The sequence below is a fragment of the Vipera berus genome, assembly GCF_964194415.1.
Source record: "Vipera berus genome assembly, chromosome: 3".
Taxonomy (NCBI): domain Eukaryota; kingdom Metazoa; phylum Chordata; class Lepidosauria; order Squamata; family Viperidae; genus Vipera; species Vipera berus.
Genome location: NC_138204.1, coordinates 84943166 through 84959639, shown reverse-complemented (window position 1 = coordinate 84959639; position 16474 = coordinate 84943166). Strand labels below are relative to the sequence as shown.

General features: G+C 38.8%; 2 protein-coding genes across 2 annotated transcripts in view; one reads left to right on the top strand and one right to left on the bottom strand.

Moving 5' to 3' along the window:
* PALMD (palmdelphin) overlaps window positions 1-2665 on the top strand; it is a 51489-nt gene extending 48824 nt beyond the window's left edge. The window contains exon 8 of the mRNA XM_081322294.1: window positions 1373-2665. Coding sequence (XP_081178420.1) covers window positions 1373-1416 — 44 coding nt within the window. The 3' untranslated portion in view covers window positions 1417-2665. The remainder of the gene's footprint in view (window positions 1-1372) is intronic.
* Window positions 2666-5524: 2859 nt separating this feature from the next.
* The window catches only part of FRRS1 (ferric chelate reductase 1), a gene marked incomplete at both ends in the record, with an annotated part of 36645 nt that continues 25695 nt past the window's right edge, over window positions 5525-16474 (bottom strand). Inside the window, 7 exons of the mRNA XM_081323218.1 lie at window positions 5525-5617; window positions 6014-6075; window positions 8114-8257; window positions 9585-9643; window positions 10102-10199; window positions 11728-11814; window positions 13966-14081. Of these exons, the coding sequence (XP_081179344.1) occupies window positions 5525-5617; window positions 6014-6075; window positions 8114-8257; window positions 9585-9643; window positions 10102-10199; window positions 11728-11814; window positions 13966-14081 (659 nt within the window). The remainder of the gene's footprint in view (window positions 5618-6013; window positions 6076-8113; window positions 8258-9584; window positions 9644-10101; window positions 10200-11727; window positions 11815-13965; window positions 14082-16474) is intronic.

Sequence of the window (16474 nt, the reverse complement as noted above, 5' to 3'; positions counted from 1 at the left end):
CCCTCGGCCATAACACATATTGAATAATCAGAGAATACAGGGAAATGAGTAATTTTCCAAAACAATCTCATAATTATACTGCTTGTTCTAAAAGGGAAACAAAGCCAGGAAGAGTAAGGTATCAACGTACAAAGGGTTGTTTGTGAAGTGAGTAACACTCTTTTCTTGGAATATTTTCAGCAAAATTCCTTTATCTAGAACCACTAAAATCAGTGGCAGTCTTTTTACTAGAAAAGATAAAGTAGTTTACATTGTAGAAATCCAAAGCCTAAAAGGCACTAAGGAATAAAGTAAAATATAGGATGGACTGACAATGTATAATAAAGGACCTGTATTTTTGGTGTAAGATCAAAAGGAAAGCAACTGTGGACTGGAAGAAAGCCTCTTCACATTGAAATTGTTTCACATCTTGATGAAATAGAAATGATGGGCTTAAAATCCTCAGCATTCATATTAAAGTTGTCTTAAAAATAGAATTGAGATTTTAAGGAAGGGCATCTACATGAAACGTGAGTCACTAAATGCTTTATGGCAGTGTTTTGCAAACTTGGGAAATTTAACTCCTAGAATTCCTTAGCCAACATACAGGTAGTCCTCAATTTACAACAGTTCATTTAGTGACTGTTCAAAGTTACAATCACTCTGAAAAAAAGTGACTTATGACCAATTTTCACCATTAGACCATTGCAGCATATGTCCCAGGGTCATGTGATCACCTTTTGCAACCTTCTGACAAGCAATGGGGAAGCCAGGTTTACTTAACCATCATGGTACTAACTTAACATCTGCAGTGATTCACTTAACTGCTGTAGTAAGAAAGGTCATAAAATGGAGCACTTAATTATTTTGTGAACAAATGTTCACTTAACAATTATTTTGCTTAGAAATGGAAATTTGGAGCTCAATTGTAGTTAGGTTGAGGACTACCTGTACTTCTAAACTTACTGACATGCTTAATCCATGAAAAGTGGACAAATGTTTAGAAAAGTGGATACCATAGGAAAATTTAATTCCATTTTAGATATTAGCGCAAGGCGGAAAACTATCCCTTACATTGGTATTTTATATTCATTACACACAGAAATCTAGACTTGTAATGAAAAGCCAAATTATTTAGGTAAATAGTAGACTGGATTGCAGACTCAGTTGTCGCTATAACAAAACGTTCAAATATCATCCATTCTTTCTCATATGGCTATGCTGTAACTTGATAGTACGTGTATTAATTTCTGATCTTCTTTTACACTAACTTAACAGTACTTTCTGGGAGTAATCTTATGAGGTAAGTATGGCACTTCTCACTAATTAATACTATAATTTTACATAATAATATCAGTATATAATATTTTGCTTTTGCTCTTTTTTTTTACAGCTCTGAGAATGAGAATGGCAAAACTGGGGAAAAAAGTGATTTAAACAGCTGGAGTGATATAATACTCAAAGTTTGGCAGTTTAACAAAAGCAAAAGAAGAATTTTCTATGTTTTGGACCTGGGTAGCTTTTATTTACTCAACAATACATCCATAAGAATAATGGCACTTTACAGAAAAATGAATGTTTGCCAGTCCTGATATATGGATACCCTGATCCATAAATGAGTATTGTTAAAACAGTGTGTTCCTCAAGGAGTAATTAGTGGCATTTCTTAGGAATTTGTCAGCCTTGTTATATTTTATAAGAGCTGAAGGGCCAGTGTCATGAATACAAATGCATCTAGAGTTTTGTTGAAGAAGTATTGTCCATCTTCTTCTCTTACTGACTATACCTAAACAGGAATGTAGGATATGAACTGACTTTCCAATTCCTACTAAACTCTATTCCATTTCAGCAGTGTTTTACAAACTTGTCAAAAGCATTCTCCACGTGTGTGTTTGATCTTGGAAGCTGAAGACCTCAAGCATAGCCAGCAGAAACTATGTCATTTACCAGCTCTTCACTGTAAGGAATAAGAGCTTTATTATGGCTGGTAGATAAAGCCATTGAAGCACCTCTAACGTCCTCAATAGTAATGTATCCTGGAGAGGCAGCCACTTTTCATTTTCCTTTGAACACTGGAAAATTCACCATTGTTTGGGAAATGGGGGCCACTCGATCTTTCACGTCATTTGCTTTCTGTATTCCTATCTCTGTTTATTGCTCATTTTTGGAATGTAGCCAGTAAGGCATCCTTGTACAACAGTTCTTTTTCTTTCCTCTAGCTCTCTGATAAAACTTTGCTTTTGAGCTGGAATGTATGCACCTCTCCAAGTTTTTATACCAAAGCTTGCATTTATCATCAAGGTATCTCAGTACTTAGATTAGACACACATCATTACTCAGAAACTGGATTATAAAAAATTGATCTGGTCATTACTAGCTACATGCTTCTGAATGCAGCGTGGCCCAGAAATCAGAGTGTTCTATTATGGTAGTATGCAAGGCTTTCTGGTTTGATTGAGCCTATATATTTGGAGACAGTATTTCATATTTGTGTTCCAAAAAATACTCGTGTAATTTAGGGCTTTTGTTAATATGCATTTTTAAAACATATTTCTCTTGGGAAGATTAGACTGCTATGGACAACTTCAACATGACGAGCTATGGCTGTAAACCTAATCAAGAGCACCACACAGTGTCTCAATTGTAGAAATGTTTTTTTAGTACTCAGCTGTGTATTTAAGAGTTCAATCTAAAAATACTTCAGAAGGCACTATGCATGTTCTCTAGAAATGAAAGTGGCTAATAAAAAGGCCAAAATGGAATTAAAATGTGCTTATCCTGTGGGAAATATATGAACAATACATCATACATGAGACTATGAAGCTATCTTCCTCCCCAAAAGAAGTCAAAGGTATTTAAAATACACTGCTACAAATTACTTTACATATTTTGAATATTTTCTGTTACTCATATATTCGTGATGAAAAATATGAGGGGGAAGAGAAAAACCTTTTTTCCAGAATCCTACGTATTCTGAATGCTCAATGGATTTTATTTCAGATTTAGGCTGTCTAGAATGATCCTGTTTAGCTTATAGCTAGATCTCTCTGCCTTTTTGGATTCTCAAGAGGAAGAGACTTGTAGTTTTTAAAAACTGATCTCAAACTCTTCTGCCCACCTGTTAAAAAGAGCTCAGAAAGGCTTAGACCAGGGATGTCAAACTCGCAACGTCAGGTGATGTGTCGCAACATATCGCAACTTTTTTGCCATTGCCAGTAATGGGGTGGGGGCGGTTTTGCTATGATGCATCCGGCCCATGGGCTGGCAGTTTGACACCCCTGACTTAGACAGAGAAGTAAAAGTACTGCTGCCTAAACTAGTTGGAAATAACTTAGCCCCGTGGTGGCGAACCTATGGCACGCATGCCACAGGTGGCACATAGAGCCCCCTCTATGGGCATGTGCACTGTCGCCCCAGTGCGAGGCCTTCAGCTGGATTTTATAAAACCTTTTCGCTTTAGGCCTCCACTGCCGTGTTCAAAAAAAAATTCAATCAACTCGCAGGAAAAAAAAAATCTCGCAAAGTTGGAATTGATTGAACTTTAGTCCAACCCAGTCTGCCATGACCACCGCAGCCACGCCCACCCGTCACTCCCACCCGGCACCCAATGATACATAAATGGGTTTTGGGTTGCCATTTGGGCACTCGGTCTCTAAAAGGTTCGCTATCACTGATAGCCAATGAACTTCATTGTCTACTTGTTGTGTGTGGTTTTTTTTACTTTCTGGGCAGCTTCCAAAAATCTAGTTTGTACACAGGAGTATATTGCGAATCATTCACAAGACTGTTTTTAACTTTCTGATGGAAGCTGTGGCCACCTTACTAATAATTTCTGCATCTAAAAGCAAGGTTGGAACCAGACATATTTCAAAATAACTAGAATCTTAGATGGGACCTCAATGTCTTAAAGAGCAATCTCTTCTTTCCATTTCTAGACATCACAATTCTCACAAATTCGGTATTTTAATGTTATTAGTTTTCAGACACTCATTCATAGTCGATAGGTACAGTTGCTGCCTAGAGAAAAATCTCTAGCAAAATTACAACTACATAAAAACTAAGTCATAGGAATTTAAGAAGATACGATACTCTATACTTAACATAACAGGTGAACAAACTCTTTAATGGCAAATATATTTGCAGCAAATAGTAATATGACTAGCAGCTATATATTTAAACATTGCTTAGAAGTTATAAAGAAATTCCCTTCAAAAACTGGGACCAAGAATTTCATGAAATTAAAAATATTAAATCACTGGTGTGTAATATACATCTATAAAACTACAGTTTTGCTGGTCACGAACATCATTTTTATGGAGCACAATAAGTCATGGAAATAGCCTGACACCAAAGAAGACTGAGTTGAAAGGTTTCTTTTTACTGGACCCTCTTTAGGATCAGAGACAAAGAAATCTAGTAACTTGCATTGCTGTTTGAAAATGTGGAATGGAATTTTGCATGAACATTTTTAGCCTATTTCCATAGACAGCTCCATCTAATTCCTGACTTTTCCAAACCCAGCAGCATCACCTACATACATCTGACTTCTTCTCTAGAGGTTCTTCTAACCCTGTAGAACACCCCCAGGGGTCTATAGCAGAAGGGTAGCCAATGGATGGACACAATTAGAGGGCATCCTAACTTTAGGAACAATATATTAGACATCATTCATTAAATACATGCTAAAGAGGACAATATAGTACCTAGTTGCTTTCAAGAGAAAGAGGTAGTCTACAAACATATTCAAGTGTTTAGAAGTGACAAGAAGTAACAATGTTCAAACAATTGTCATCACTCTTGGAATAATACGTGTCATTGCACATCTCAATTTAAAAATCTGTAATAAATACTTCAAAAGGGTATTCTCCTCTTGCAAACATCTTGAATTAAAAAAAATTCAAGGAAAAGGAGCTTCTTGTAAAAAAAATGTCGGTACTTGGAGATGGGCTTCATAAATACGGAAATAGTGATTGTGTGTGGGAGGAAGACAAAAGGTATGAAACGTGAGGCACGTACAGCAGCATCTTTGGGGCAGGTGGGGATGATGAACAAGCACTGCAATTGCAATGCAGTAATCTTTTGCACGTATGCACTCACATTCCAAAGAGGTGGATCGTTCATCATTATACTCTATCATCTGCGGACCGCATGGTCACCGAAGACCACATTTTACCACAAGAAAAAAAATACTGTTGTGTGAAACATCAGCCACATCTGGCAGTTATGTCCTGGAACCTGAGGAGCTCTCTTTAGATGAGTAAATGAACTAACAATTGTCCACTGGCTCAAAATAAGATCCTCTCCTTAGTTTTCAGCTGATAGATAAAGCTACAGAATACAAATATTCAACATTAAAGCAAGTAGTTAACTCCGGAAGAAGCCCAAGACAGATTCTTATCAAGACCAACAAAGTTTGCTCTTCAATGGCTGTGTGCCGATTTTCACATCTTAAAGACAAGTGTTGTTGACAGCTATGAAATCCCCGCAAGAAGCTATTTTGAAGTGTAGTGGCAAACTCTTTAGAATATTCAAGGCTTCTACGGAATCATACTTGCACAACTGCTGTTATGAAGGTGACCAGAAATGCTATGTTGCCACAAATGTAGATAAACAGCACTGCTTTTTTAAATGTATGGCCCTGGGGGAAGAAGAGGAGGAAAAGAAAAATTGAAGATGTTTACTAATTTAGGAAATGATTAAACACATCAGAAAAAGGCATGTCTACAATTATTCTGGATGGTAGAGGGAGAAGGGAAAGAGATAGTACTAGAAACTTAATCTGTGGAAAAACAGTACCAGCATTTCAAGGATGATAAAATTAACAGAATCGTTTGAATGAAAAATCATCTGAAAATGAAAATCCTAGCCTAGGTGTGATTCCCCAGAGGCTTCCCTTCCCCAAGGAGAAAAAATATTCATATCCTCTAACCCTATTGTCTTAAAATATAGATTTTAGAAGGCATTTCAATTTGTTTTTTAAAGTACTTGTCTTTCCCGTCTCTCTAACACCTGACAAACAAAGGGCTATGCTTACCTGGGCTTCTACAGAAGTTATGGACTGCAATATTTGTATCCTGTCACCTTCCAACACCTCAGCTGTAAAACAGAAGTATAATTAAAGCTACTCTGGAGGAAAGCATTCTTCCTTTCACTCACACACATACTATCACCTTTTAAATCAGTGTTTCTCAACCTTGGCAACTCTAAGGTGCGTGGAGCTCAACTCTCAGAATTCCCCAGCCAAAATAAAAGAAATATCTTATCCAAAAAGATAATGCTGTACATACAAACTGTACAACATACCAGATTCACTGTAATATGACCACCCACCCATTCACTATACAATAAAGATCCATTTAATAGGACATGTTTGAAATTCATTATGTTTTTATAGAGAAGGGGAGATGTCTTCTTTCCCTTTTGTCGCATTTTAAGTTTCACACTGGATGGGATCCAGGAGGTCAGACAAATATAATGACAATTTCACCCTTCACTCCTTTTCTAGATAGCTCTTTTTCTTCGTTCCAGTTTGCAATAGCTGCCCCCTTCAAAATGCATATAAGGCATAAAAAAATCCTGCCATTTGTTGCACTAAAAAAATAAAATATTGGCCATAATTGCTGTGAATGCCTTCATCTAAAAAACTGGCATATTGCCTCACGTAAAAGTCTCTATGGGCGTGTATACACACAGACATATAATTATAGTTATTAAATATGGCTATAGGAGAAAGAATACTCATGGGCTTAACTGCAACTTAAAACCTGCCCTTTCTTAGCATGTCAATGAAAGGCATTCTGTATGGCATTCTTTGAAAGTTAGCAGAGTGCTATTTTCTGTACAGTAACTAGCTGTCCAAATGACACAGCATTATAGTTTTCTAGCAGGAGGAGTGAATTAGGATTTCTTTTTCACCTCCTCACCTGAAAAGCAATTGGGATTCCAAAATGCCATTTTTCTCTGTTAATAGAAGCCAATCAATGAAATTCTCTTGGTCTATCTGAATAGCAACATCACAAACTGGTGGAATTCCATCCCTTGAGTTTTACATCATGATTATTGTGTTTTGCAACACACAGGTTTCTAAACAAGAACAAATATTTGTTCATATGCATAAAGGTTTGCACAGCAGAACCTCACCTGGGCTAAAATTAACAATACGGTACTTTATTGTAAGAAACAGTAAATATAAGTCTTTGTGTTACAAGGCAACCAAACCCAAAGTACCTCATGATTAAAATATTGAGCTGCCTATTATTTCTATGATTTCTATAGCAGGGCTTTTCAACCAGTGGTACGGGTACCACCTGTGGTACATTGGCACCTAGCAGGTGGTAAACGACCATCCTAGAAAAATGGTAGCGGGGGAAGGGAATGAGCTGAACTGGTGGCAGCACCGCACAAGCCTGAGCGAGAGACGGCTGGAGCTGCAGGGCTGTCAGGGCTCAGTGGAAGCGCCAGGATCAGCACCAGGCTCCAGCTGGAGCTCAGCACTGATCCTGGCGCTTCTGAGCCCAGAAAAAGCACCAATCAGCTGGAATGCTGCAGCATCTCCAGGGTCTTGTGATTTACATTCAGATGCTTGGCAACTGATTCATACTTATGATGGTCAGTGTCCCAAGGTCACGTGAAGTGACCAAAACCTGCTGCAACCACCCAGCAGAGGGAGAGGGGGAATAAAAACCAAACACCCACCCCACACCACCCCCGCTGCCAATCCTCAACAGAAATGCTCACAACAATGAAAACCTCAGACAGGAGGAAGAGCGCGGCCGGGTGGGCAGGCAGGTGTCTTGCTCAGCTGTGGCTTGGGGGGCACTTTTTTCAGTGCCCTTGTAACTTCAAACAGTCACTAAGCAAACTGTTGTAAGTCGAGGACTACCTGTACTTCATCACTTTTTTCCTTTTTTTTTTTGGTCATGAAGTTTTTGACAGCTTGCTAGGCGACTGGTGGTACTCGGATGTTGCCATATCCTAAAAGTGGTACAATGGGTGAAAAAGTTGAAAAGCCCTGTTCTATAGGAATGTGTCACAGGGAAAAGTGTATGAAGTAATCATGAATTCCAGAAAGCCAACCCCACCCTGCCAAAAAATAAAAATAAAAAAGGACAAAAAATGTTCTTTTGCAACAAACCTTTGCGGATGAGGCAGTAGCCATGTAACTCCAGAAGCACATCAATCCCAACATGCCAAGCTACAAATCCAATCATTGCGGAAGTATCCCATGAATCGGGAAGGTTGAGAGCTGGCAAGTTCATTCCCAGGAACATTGTTACCACTAGTTAAGAACAAGATCAAATTTAGATTCCTTTTTTGAGGTATTCAAAAAATACTGTAAATCAAAATATTCATTCAAATATTTTGTAAAGATGGAATCATGGAGCATTGGGGTATACATGCTTGTTTCCGTGGAGGAACTTTACATCAATAGGCTCTGAACACCAACATTTTTTTACCACCTAGCCCACATAAAATCTTCGGAACTTTTTGGGGCATTCTCACAAACTGGATCCCACCATCCCATTTAACCTGCCAGGATGCTCTACTATTTTGGCTTCTCTCTTTGTTTGAGACACTTGAACAGATTTATTTATTTCAGCTGTACCCCAATTTCTGCTCAGACACCAAGTCCCAGTCCTTTGCTATTTTTATTTTCTAAGAATATCTTTAAAGTATATGTGAGGCTCAGAAACATTGCTGTAAATAAGGCTTTATTTTGCAGGCTGCTAGCTTCCTATTCTTTAAATAATCTAAATGCACTATTGTACTATACTTTCACAGATATAGTCAGATTACAGCCAGAAGAGCAAAATCCCATATATGCAGTGGTGGGATTCAAATATCTGAACAACTGTTTCTCTGCATGGATTTCACTTCCAGAAGTCTATTCTGGGCCTGGGTCTCCAAGGTCCAAAACAAAATTCCAGAAGCAGCATCCATGCACTTCCCATGGGCAATTTTGGGCCTGGGAGGCCTCCCCGGCTCAGAACAGACTTCTGGAAGTGGCATCCATGCACTTCCGGTGGGCCATTCTGGTCCTGGGAGGCCTCCCCCAGGCCTTCAAGGCACAGAACAGACTTCCGGAAGTGGTGTCCATGCACTTCCGGTGGGCCGTTCTGGGCGTGAAAAAGAGCTAGGACTTCAGCCAGTTTGCCGAAGTCAACCAAAAATTAGCTACCGGTTATGTCAAACAGATGTGAACCGGCTGAATCCCACCACTGCATACATGCATTTCACACCACAGTAGCATTTTGCAATCCGGTGCCTACTAGATACATTGAATGCAACTCCCTGAATTCTGAGATTCTGCTGAATGGAGAGTAGTCAGAGAGTGGTCCAACACATCTGGAAAGCAACAGATTACACTAGAGCAGGGGTAGGCAACCTTGGCTCTTTTATGACTCATGGACTTCAACTCCCAGAATACCTGAGCCAACCAAGCTGGCTCAGGAATTCTGGGAGTTGAAGTCCATGAGTCATAAAAGAGCCAAGGTTGCCTACCCCTGCACTAGAGGAATTTCAAGGTCAATAGAGAGAATAAAAGTGGCTTTTTCCTCTTAAGTGAAATGCAGCTATACATTGAAAAGTTAAAACAGGAAACTCACCAGCTAATATTCTAGCAGTTGTGGCAGCGCTCCAATGTAACCAGTTGAAAAACTGCCTTCTGTCCCCAGAAAGGAAAGAAGAATTCAGTTCTCATTTCGAAGGAAGGAAGGAAGGAAGGAAGGAAGGAAGGAAGGAAGGAAGGAAGGAAGGAAGGAAGGAAGGAAGGAAGGAAGGAAGGAAGGAAGGAAGGAAGGAAGGAAGACAAATGTATTATGCATTTTCATTTAAACATTTATACAATCTGGAAAAAATAGAGTCTGCAGAAAATCTTTGCAAGTTTTCAGGGGCTAATTTCCTAAGATAAAGACACAGAATAAGATGCTTCCACATGTGTTAAAAGAAGTTCCTTTAATGCCCAGTCTGCAAGTCCAAACTGGCTGATAATTCTAGAAGCTACAGTTTGGCATCTAAAGGATACTAAGCTAAATGATCATTTAAATCTTCCAGTAACCTACTAATAAAATATAACATTAGAAACATTTGAGCAATTAAGAATACAGTACAAAAACAGAATACCTTGGTGAGTGTGAAAGGGGTCTGAACGCCGCCATAAGAGGCTGAAAAAGTGCCAGAGCCATCACAGTGCAGCCAAAATAGGGGTGAAAACCTGCTTGCTATATTTAAAAAAAATGAATGTTAGTTATAATTAGTCTTTTGATGTATTTTATTTAAAAGATTTACTGCACATAGCCGTCCTGCACAGGGCTTTTTTTCTCATAGAACGCTCAGAACGGAGTTCCGGCACCTTTTTTGGATAGAACCTTGTAGGGTAGGCAAGGCAAGTTGTATGACGTGTGTGAGTTCCGGCACCTTTTTCTTTTACAAAAAAAGCACTGGTCCTGCATCTTACAAACCATAAGCCTGGGAAGCTTACAAATAATAATAAAACTAAAAAAAACATAAAACCAGCATAAGCACCCCTAACACCCCACATAACAACCCTTGGTCTTTAAAGATTTAAAGAAGGTAGGGACCAGCTTGATCCCAAGGAGGAAGATGTTCCAAACTTCACAAGCAGCACAATCATTTATTTTTTTCGCAACACACCTATCATAGAACATTAAGCTTTGGATATGCTAATTTATAAAGGACAATTTCCCATGAACAGAATCCTAGGGGTAAGGTTACAATAAGCTCTCTTTTGAAATTGGGAGTTAGCTTTTTTGTAGACCAGCGGCCCACAACTTTTTGGCACCAAGGACCGGTTCTGTGAAGAGTGGATTTTTTTCTCCGGACTGGTGGGGGCATGATTTCGCATGCTGCCTTCATCCTGTAGATGGGGCTTTGCTTCTTTGCACAATAGGGTTTCTGGCATGACATGGCCAAACAACGGTCCATGGACTTGGGGTTGGGGACCCCTGCTGTGGAGTATCATTTTAAAAAAAGCACAAAATATAACATTACAAACTAATCCTTGATAGCTAATGCTGGAGAAATATGGAAACTTTTCAGGAGTCTACAACCCTTGATACACCACAAGGCTGGTGTTTCGAATCTTCTAGCATTTTTATAACAAAGGTAGATCATGTATAAGCTTGATTTCAGGACACTAATTCAATTTGGTTTATACATAACTGTTTCTCTGTACAAAACACAATTGTACAAGATATTTTTGTTTTGCCAGAGCAGGAGCTATAGAACTCAGGTATCTTTCTGTTTTATTCCCTAACCTTAACTATATTAGTACTGTTGTTGTTGTTGTTAGTTGCGAAGTCATGTCCGACCCATCGCAACCCCATGGACAACGTTCCTCCAGGCCTTCCTGTCGTCTACCATCTTCTGGAGATATTAGTACTATTCTGAGTTAATTCTGAAAGTCATAGTCGCATTCTAGTCATAAATATATATTTTTCTTGCTTTTATGAAGGATGATGGTCCTCTGAAGGAAATTGCAAGTGAACATAAAAGTCTACAAAATACTTATATTGCCATATACCTTCATGCAGCCAAATATCTCAAGACCTTTGGCGCTGGATTTAATTTTGCTCACTCATATATTGTATACACCCAGGGAGAGAAAAATATGATGTCATTATAGAATACTATCTTGTTTTTAAAAGGGGGATAAGGCCAGAATACCAAGCCCTTAAAATAAGATTTAAGATTTTAAGCAGTTAATTCCAAAATAATCTCATCACTTACTTTACTCCAGCCTCCTCGATATATAAAAGGGAGAACAAAAGCTGAACTTGTGAGCAATATTGTTATTATCATCAAGAAACGATGGATCTATAAAAGTTATATTAAAAAATAACATTAAGAGATGCTAAAGAGCAGCCTATTACACATACTCTATTATCAAGAACGTTTGGCAGAAAATTCATTGGTCAAGAATAGAATTAACAAGTAAACTCTTGAATTAAGCCTTTTGTAAGGCATTAAAAATTTGGCTATGTACTCAGGACTGGGTGTTGGAATGTGTTAAGGCCCCCATTTCCCAGCTTTACTGCTCGTTGATTAACTATCTCAGCTGCTGAATGTACTTATTTTTGTAAGCTTTTATTGGTTTTAGTTGTTTTAACTGTTTTCATAGTTTTAGAATTGTAAGTCACCAGAGTCATTTACAGGCAGCTATAGAAATTAAATAAATAATAAATAACTAATAAATACATAAGGCAGCCCGTGAAATTCAAGGAATGGTTCGTGTGTGTGTGTGTGTGTGTGCGCGCGCACGCGCATGCCCACAACCTACTTGGTGAGAGCAGTGGGCTAATGCCTCCTTAAGTAACACCAGCTGCCTGCAATTAGTGCAGGTTCGCATCCCACCAGGCTCAAGGTTGACTCAGCCTTCCATCCTTCCGAGGCAGGTAAAATGAAGACCCAGATTGTTGGGGGCAATTAAGCTGACTTTGTAATAATGCCGCTTGGTGTGTGTGTGAAAGCCCTAATAAGCAGGCATATACATAGAATGAAGGCTACTGCTAAGCTTGTAAGCCGCCCTGAGTCTTCGGAGAAGGGCGGGATATAAATGGAATTAAAATAAAAATAAATAAAAATACTTTATGGAACCAGTAAGCCTTAAGGAAGGGAGCCATGAAGAGACTATTCACTTTATCGTTGCCTCAAAGATGGCAGAGACCATGATACTGAGGTTGTCATGGTTGAAGAAAAGGAATGTAGTAACTGTGAAAGGGATCTTGGAGTCCTAGTGGACAATCACTTAAATATGAGCCAGCAGTGTGCTGCAGCTGCCAAAAAAGCTAAAACAGTTCTAGGCTGCATTAACAGAGAGATAGAATCAAGATCACGTGAAATGTTAATACCTCTTTACAATGCTGTCAGGACCCACCCCAATCCACCTCTTAGGAAAAACAAAAACTCTTGGAGTCAGCTCTAGTCCAAAAGGAATCTTTACTAGGACATGCTTGGTTGTGGGAATACAAGACAGGACTTAGTATTGTTTTACAAATTGAAATTTTATAAAGGGTACCCGGTTCAACCCCTCTTCCCTCAACCCCATTTGGTCAGGCCCCATCCTTCTACTTCCTGTCATCCTTTTCATGGGTGAAAAAAAGGAACTTCGAATCTTTATGGTTATTGCCTTCTTCCTCTCCAGAATTAAAAGAAGACACAAGCCAGAAGCCTTCTTCTCTAACCCTCCCTTTTCTTCCCCCCAGTTCAAAAGGTTCCCTTGGTCTTTGAAATAACCTAAGGCAGGCTGAATCCACATATGCTCCTCCTTCCTCGGGAGATGGCAGAATCCATGGGGGCGGGGATAATGTTTTAAACATACATTTATGAATGTGATATAAATGGATTCTGACAAATGCCTTGGTAAGGCCACACTTGGAATACTGCATCCAGTTTTGGTCACCACAATGTAAAAAAGATGTTGAGACTCTAGAGGGTGTGCAGAGAAGAGCAACAAAGATGATCAGTGGACTGGAGGCTAAAACATACTGTATAAGGAACGGCTGCTGGAATTAGGTATGTCTAGATAGTGAAGAGAAGGACAAGGGGTGATATGATAGCAGTGATCCAATATCTCAGGGGCTGCCACAAATAAGAGGGAGTCAAACTATTCTCCAAACCACCTGAAGGGAGGACAAGAAGCAACGGATGGAAACTAATCAAAGAGAGAAATAACCTAATTTCCTGACAGGTAGAACAATTAATCAGTGGAACAACCTGCTTCCAGAAGTGGTGAATGTTCCAACACTGGAAGTTTATAAGAAGAGATTGGACAGCCATTTATCTGAAATGGTATAGGGTTTCCTGCCTGAGCAGGGGGTTGGACTAGAAGACCTCCAAGTTCCCTTCCAACTCTGTTACTCTATTCTATTTTAAATAAATGAATGAAAAGAAATAGTAAAACACTGCTAAACATATTTTGTATACACCAATACAGAACAATGACACTCCACAATTCGTTTTTCTCACCTGAAACCAAACCTCTTCTCCATACAGTAGAGTATTAGGCCAGACAGACTTGAAAAATCGGGCAATGATCACCCCTATGCTAACTGTAGTTATCCATCCAATAAACATTAGTGCACCTGAAAGGAAAAAGATACAAGACACTTGCTAATGACTTTGGTTGCAGTGCTGGGAAGCCCTTGCTCTTAAAAGCAAGGTAATGACCTATAAAGCCCTAAATGGCTTGGGTCCGGAATATCTAAGGGAACACCTGCTGCCGGCATCATCTTCCCATCGTCCTGTGCACCCCCACAGGGAGGGCCTTCTCAGGGTACCGCCGGTTAATGAATGCCGGCGGGTTATTCCCAGGGGAAGGGCGTTCTCTGTGGGTGCGCCTGCCCTATGGAACCAACTACCCACAGAACTTAGGACTGCCCCCGACCTTCGCTCATTTCGCCGGGACCTGAAAACTTGGCTCTTCGATCTATTTGGTCCAGACTGTGGGGTTGTTAATTTAACTGGGTTTTAGATTTACTCTTGGGGCTTGAATTTAATTTGTTTTAATTGTTTTTATTTTTTGTATTCATGGTTTTAACTGCCCTGTAAACCGCCCTGAGTCCTATGGGAATAGGGCGGTATACAAATCCAATAAAATAAAATAAAATAAATAAAATAAAAGTAAGTTTCCATTTTTTTTTTTTTTTTTTTATTGAAAAGTTTTAAAATACAGTTTTCCATTAGAAAAAAAAAAAAAAAAAAAAAAAAAAAAAACCCTTCCCCCTCCCTCTACCCCCCCTCCCCCCCCGACTTCCCAGAGCTAAATACAAGGTATATGTATGTAAAAAAGCAATCATAAACTACCATATACTAAAGACTATAGATTCTAAAATCCATCACTCTCTAGCTTATATAGGATAAAACACACCTTAACCATAATAAATGTATATAAAAAAAAAACTAGCATAAAAGAAAGAAAAAGGAACGAAAGAAGACTCATTCGAATGCTACATAAAACTTCTTAACCCTATACTTGTTCTGGATAAACTCAATCCATTTTCTCCATTCCATAATATAACGTTCTTGCGAATGATCTTTCAAATAGGCTGAAATCTTCGCCATCTCTGCCAGGTCGGAAACCTTTAAAGTCCATTCTTCTATAGTCGGCAGTACCTCTTTCTTCCAATATTGACCTATCAAAAGTCTTGCTGCCGTAACTAAGTTCAACATCAGCTTAGAGTCCACAACTGTAGCGTCAACAATTATTCCCAACAAAAAAAATTGCGGACAAAACTTTATCCTCCGTTTAAAAATCTTCTGCATATTCCACCAGACTTTTATCCAAAAAGCCTTAACCTTCTTACATGTCCACCATATATGAAAATATGTTGCATCTTCATCACCACATCTCCAACATTTAGGCTGGTATTTCGGATACATACTTGCAAGCTTTTTGGGATCTAAATGCCATCTATAAAACATTTTATAAAAGTTCTCTCTTAAATTTTGAGCTTGAGTAAATTTTACATTCCTCACCCAAATCTTCTCCCAGGTGTCCATTGTAATAACTTCCTGAATGTTTTGGGCCCATTTTATCATGCAATCTTTAACAAGCTCCGTTTCTGAATCAATCTCCAGCAATGCAAGATATATCCGTTTAATATGTGCTGGTCCCTGGTTTCTAATTTGCTTTATCAAATTTTCATCAGTCATTATAAATCCATTTTTCTGGTCTTCTTTCCACCTGGCCCGTAACTGAATATATTGAAACCAAGTTTGGACAACCTTCTCTTCTCGCAACAGGCTATATGCTTTCAAGCACCAAATATTCCTTTCCAAACTTAAAATCTCCTTGTACGTAGTCACATCATGTTTAAAGCCAGCATGTATATTTTCTATTGCGTGTTTTGGAATTGCCCACAATGGTATCTTGCTGCTTAACTTATGTCTATACTTCTTCCAAACTCTCAGCAATGCCTGTCTTAAAATATGCATCCTGAACACAATATCTACCTTCTTATCATACAACAAATATGCATGCCAGCCAAACAACAGATCATGGCCCTCAAGATTTAATAACCTCAATTGCGTCAAATTAATCCAATCGCTTATTCCTACTAATGCAGCAGCTTCATAATATAATTTCAAATTGGGCAGCTTAAGGCCACCTCTCTCACGAGTATCCTGCATAATCTTAAGTTTAACTCGTGGCTTTTTCCCTGCCCAGACAAATTTATTGATACCACGCTGCCATTCCTCCAAATTAGAATCTTTCTTAAGAATCGGTATCATTTGAAATAAAAATAAAAATTTGGGCAGGACATTCATTTTCACTGCTGCAATCCGTCCCAACAAAGACAATTGCAATTTTTGCCAACTCTCCAATTCTTTTTGAATTTTTCCCCATAATTTTTCATAGTTATTTTTATATAGCTTTGTATTAGAGGGCGACAAAATCACCCCCAGATATTTAACCCTTTTAACAATCTCAAATCCAGTTAATCCTTCTAAGAGAGCCTTCTGTGAAACTGTCATA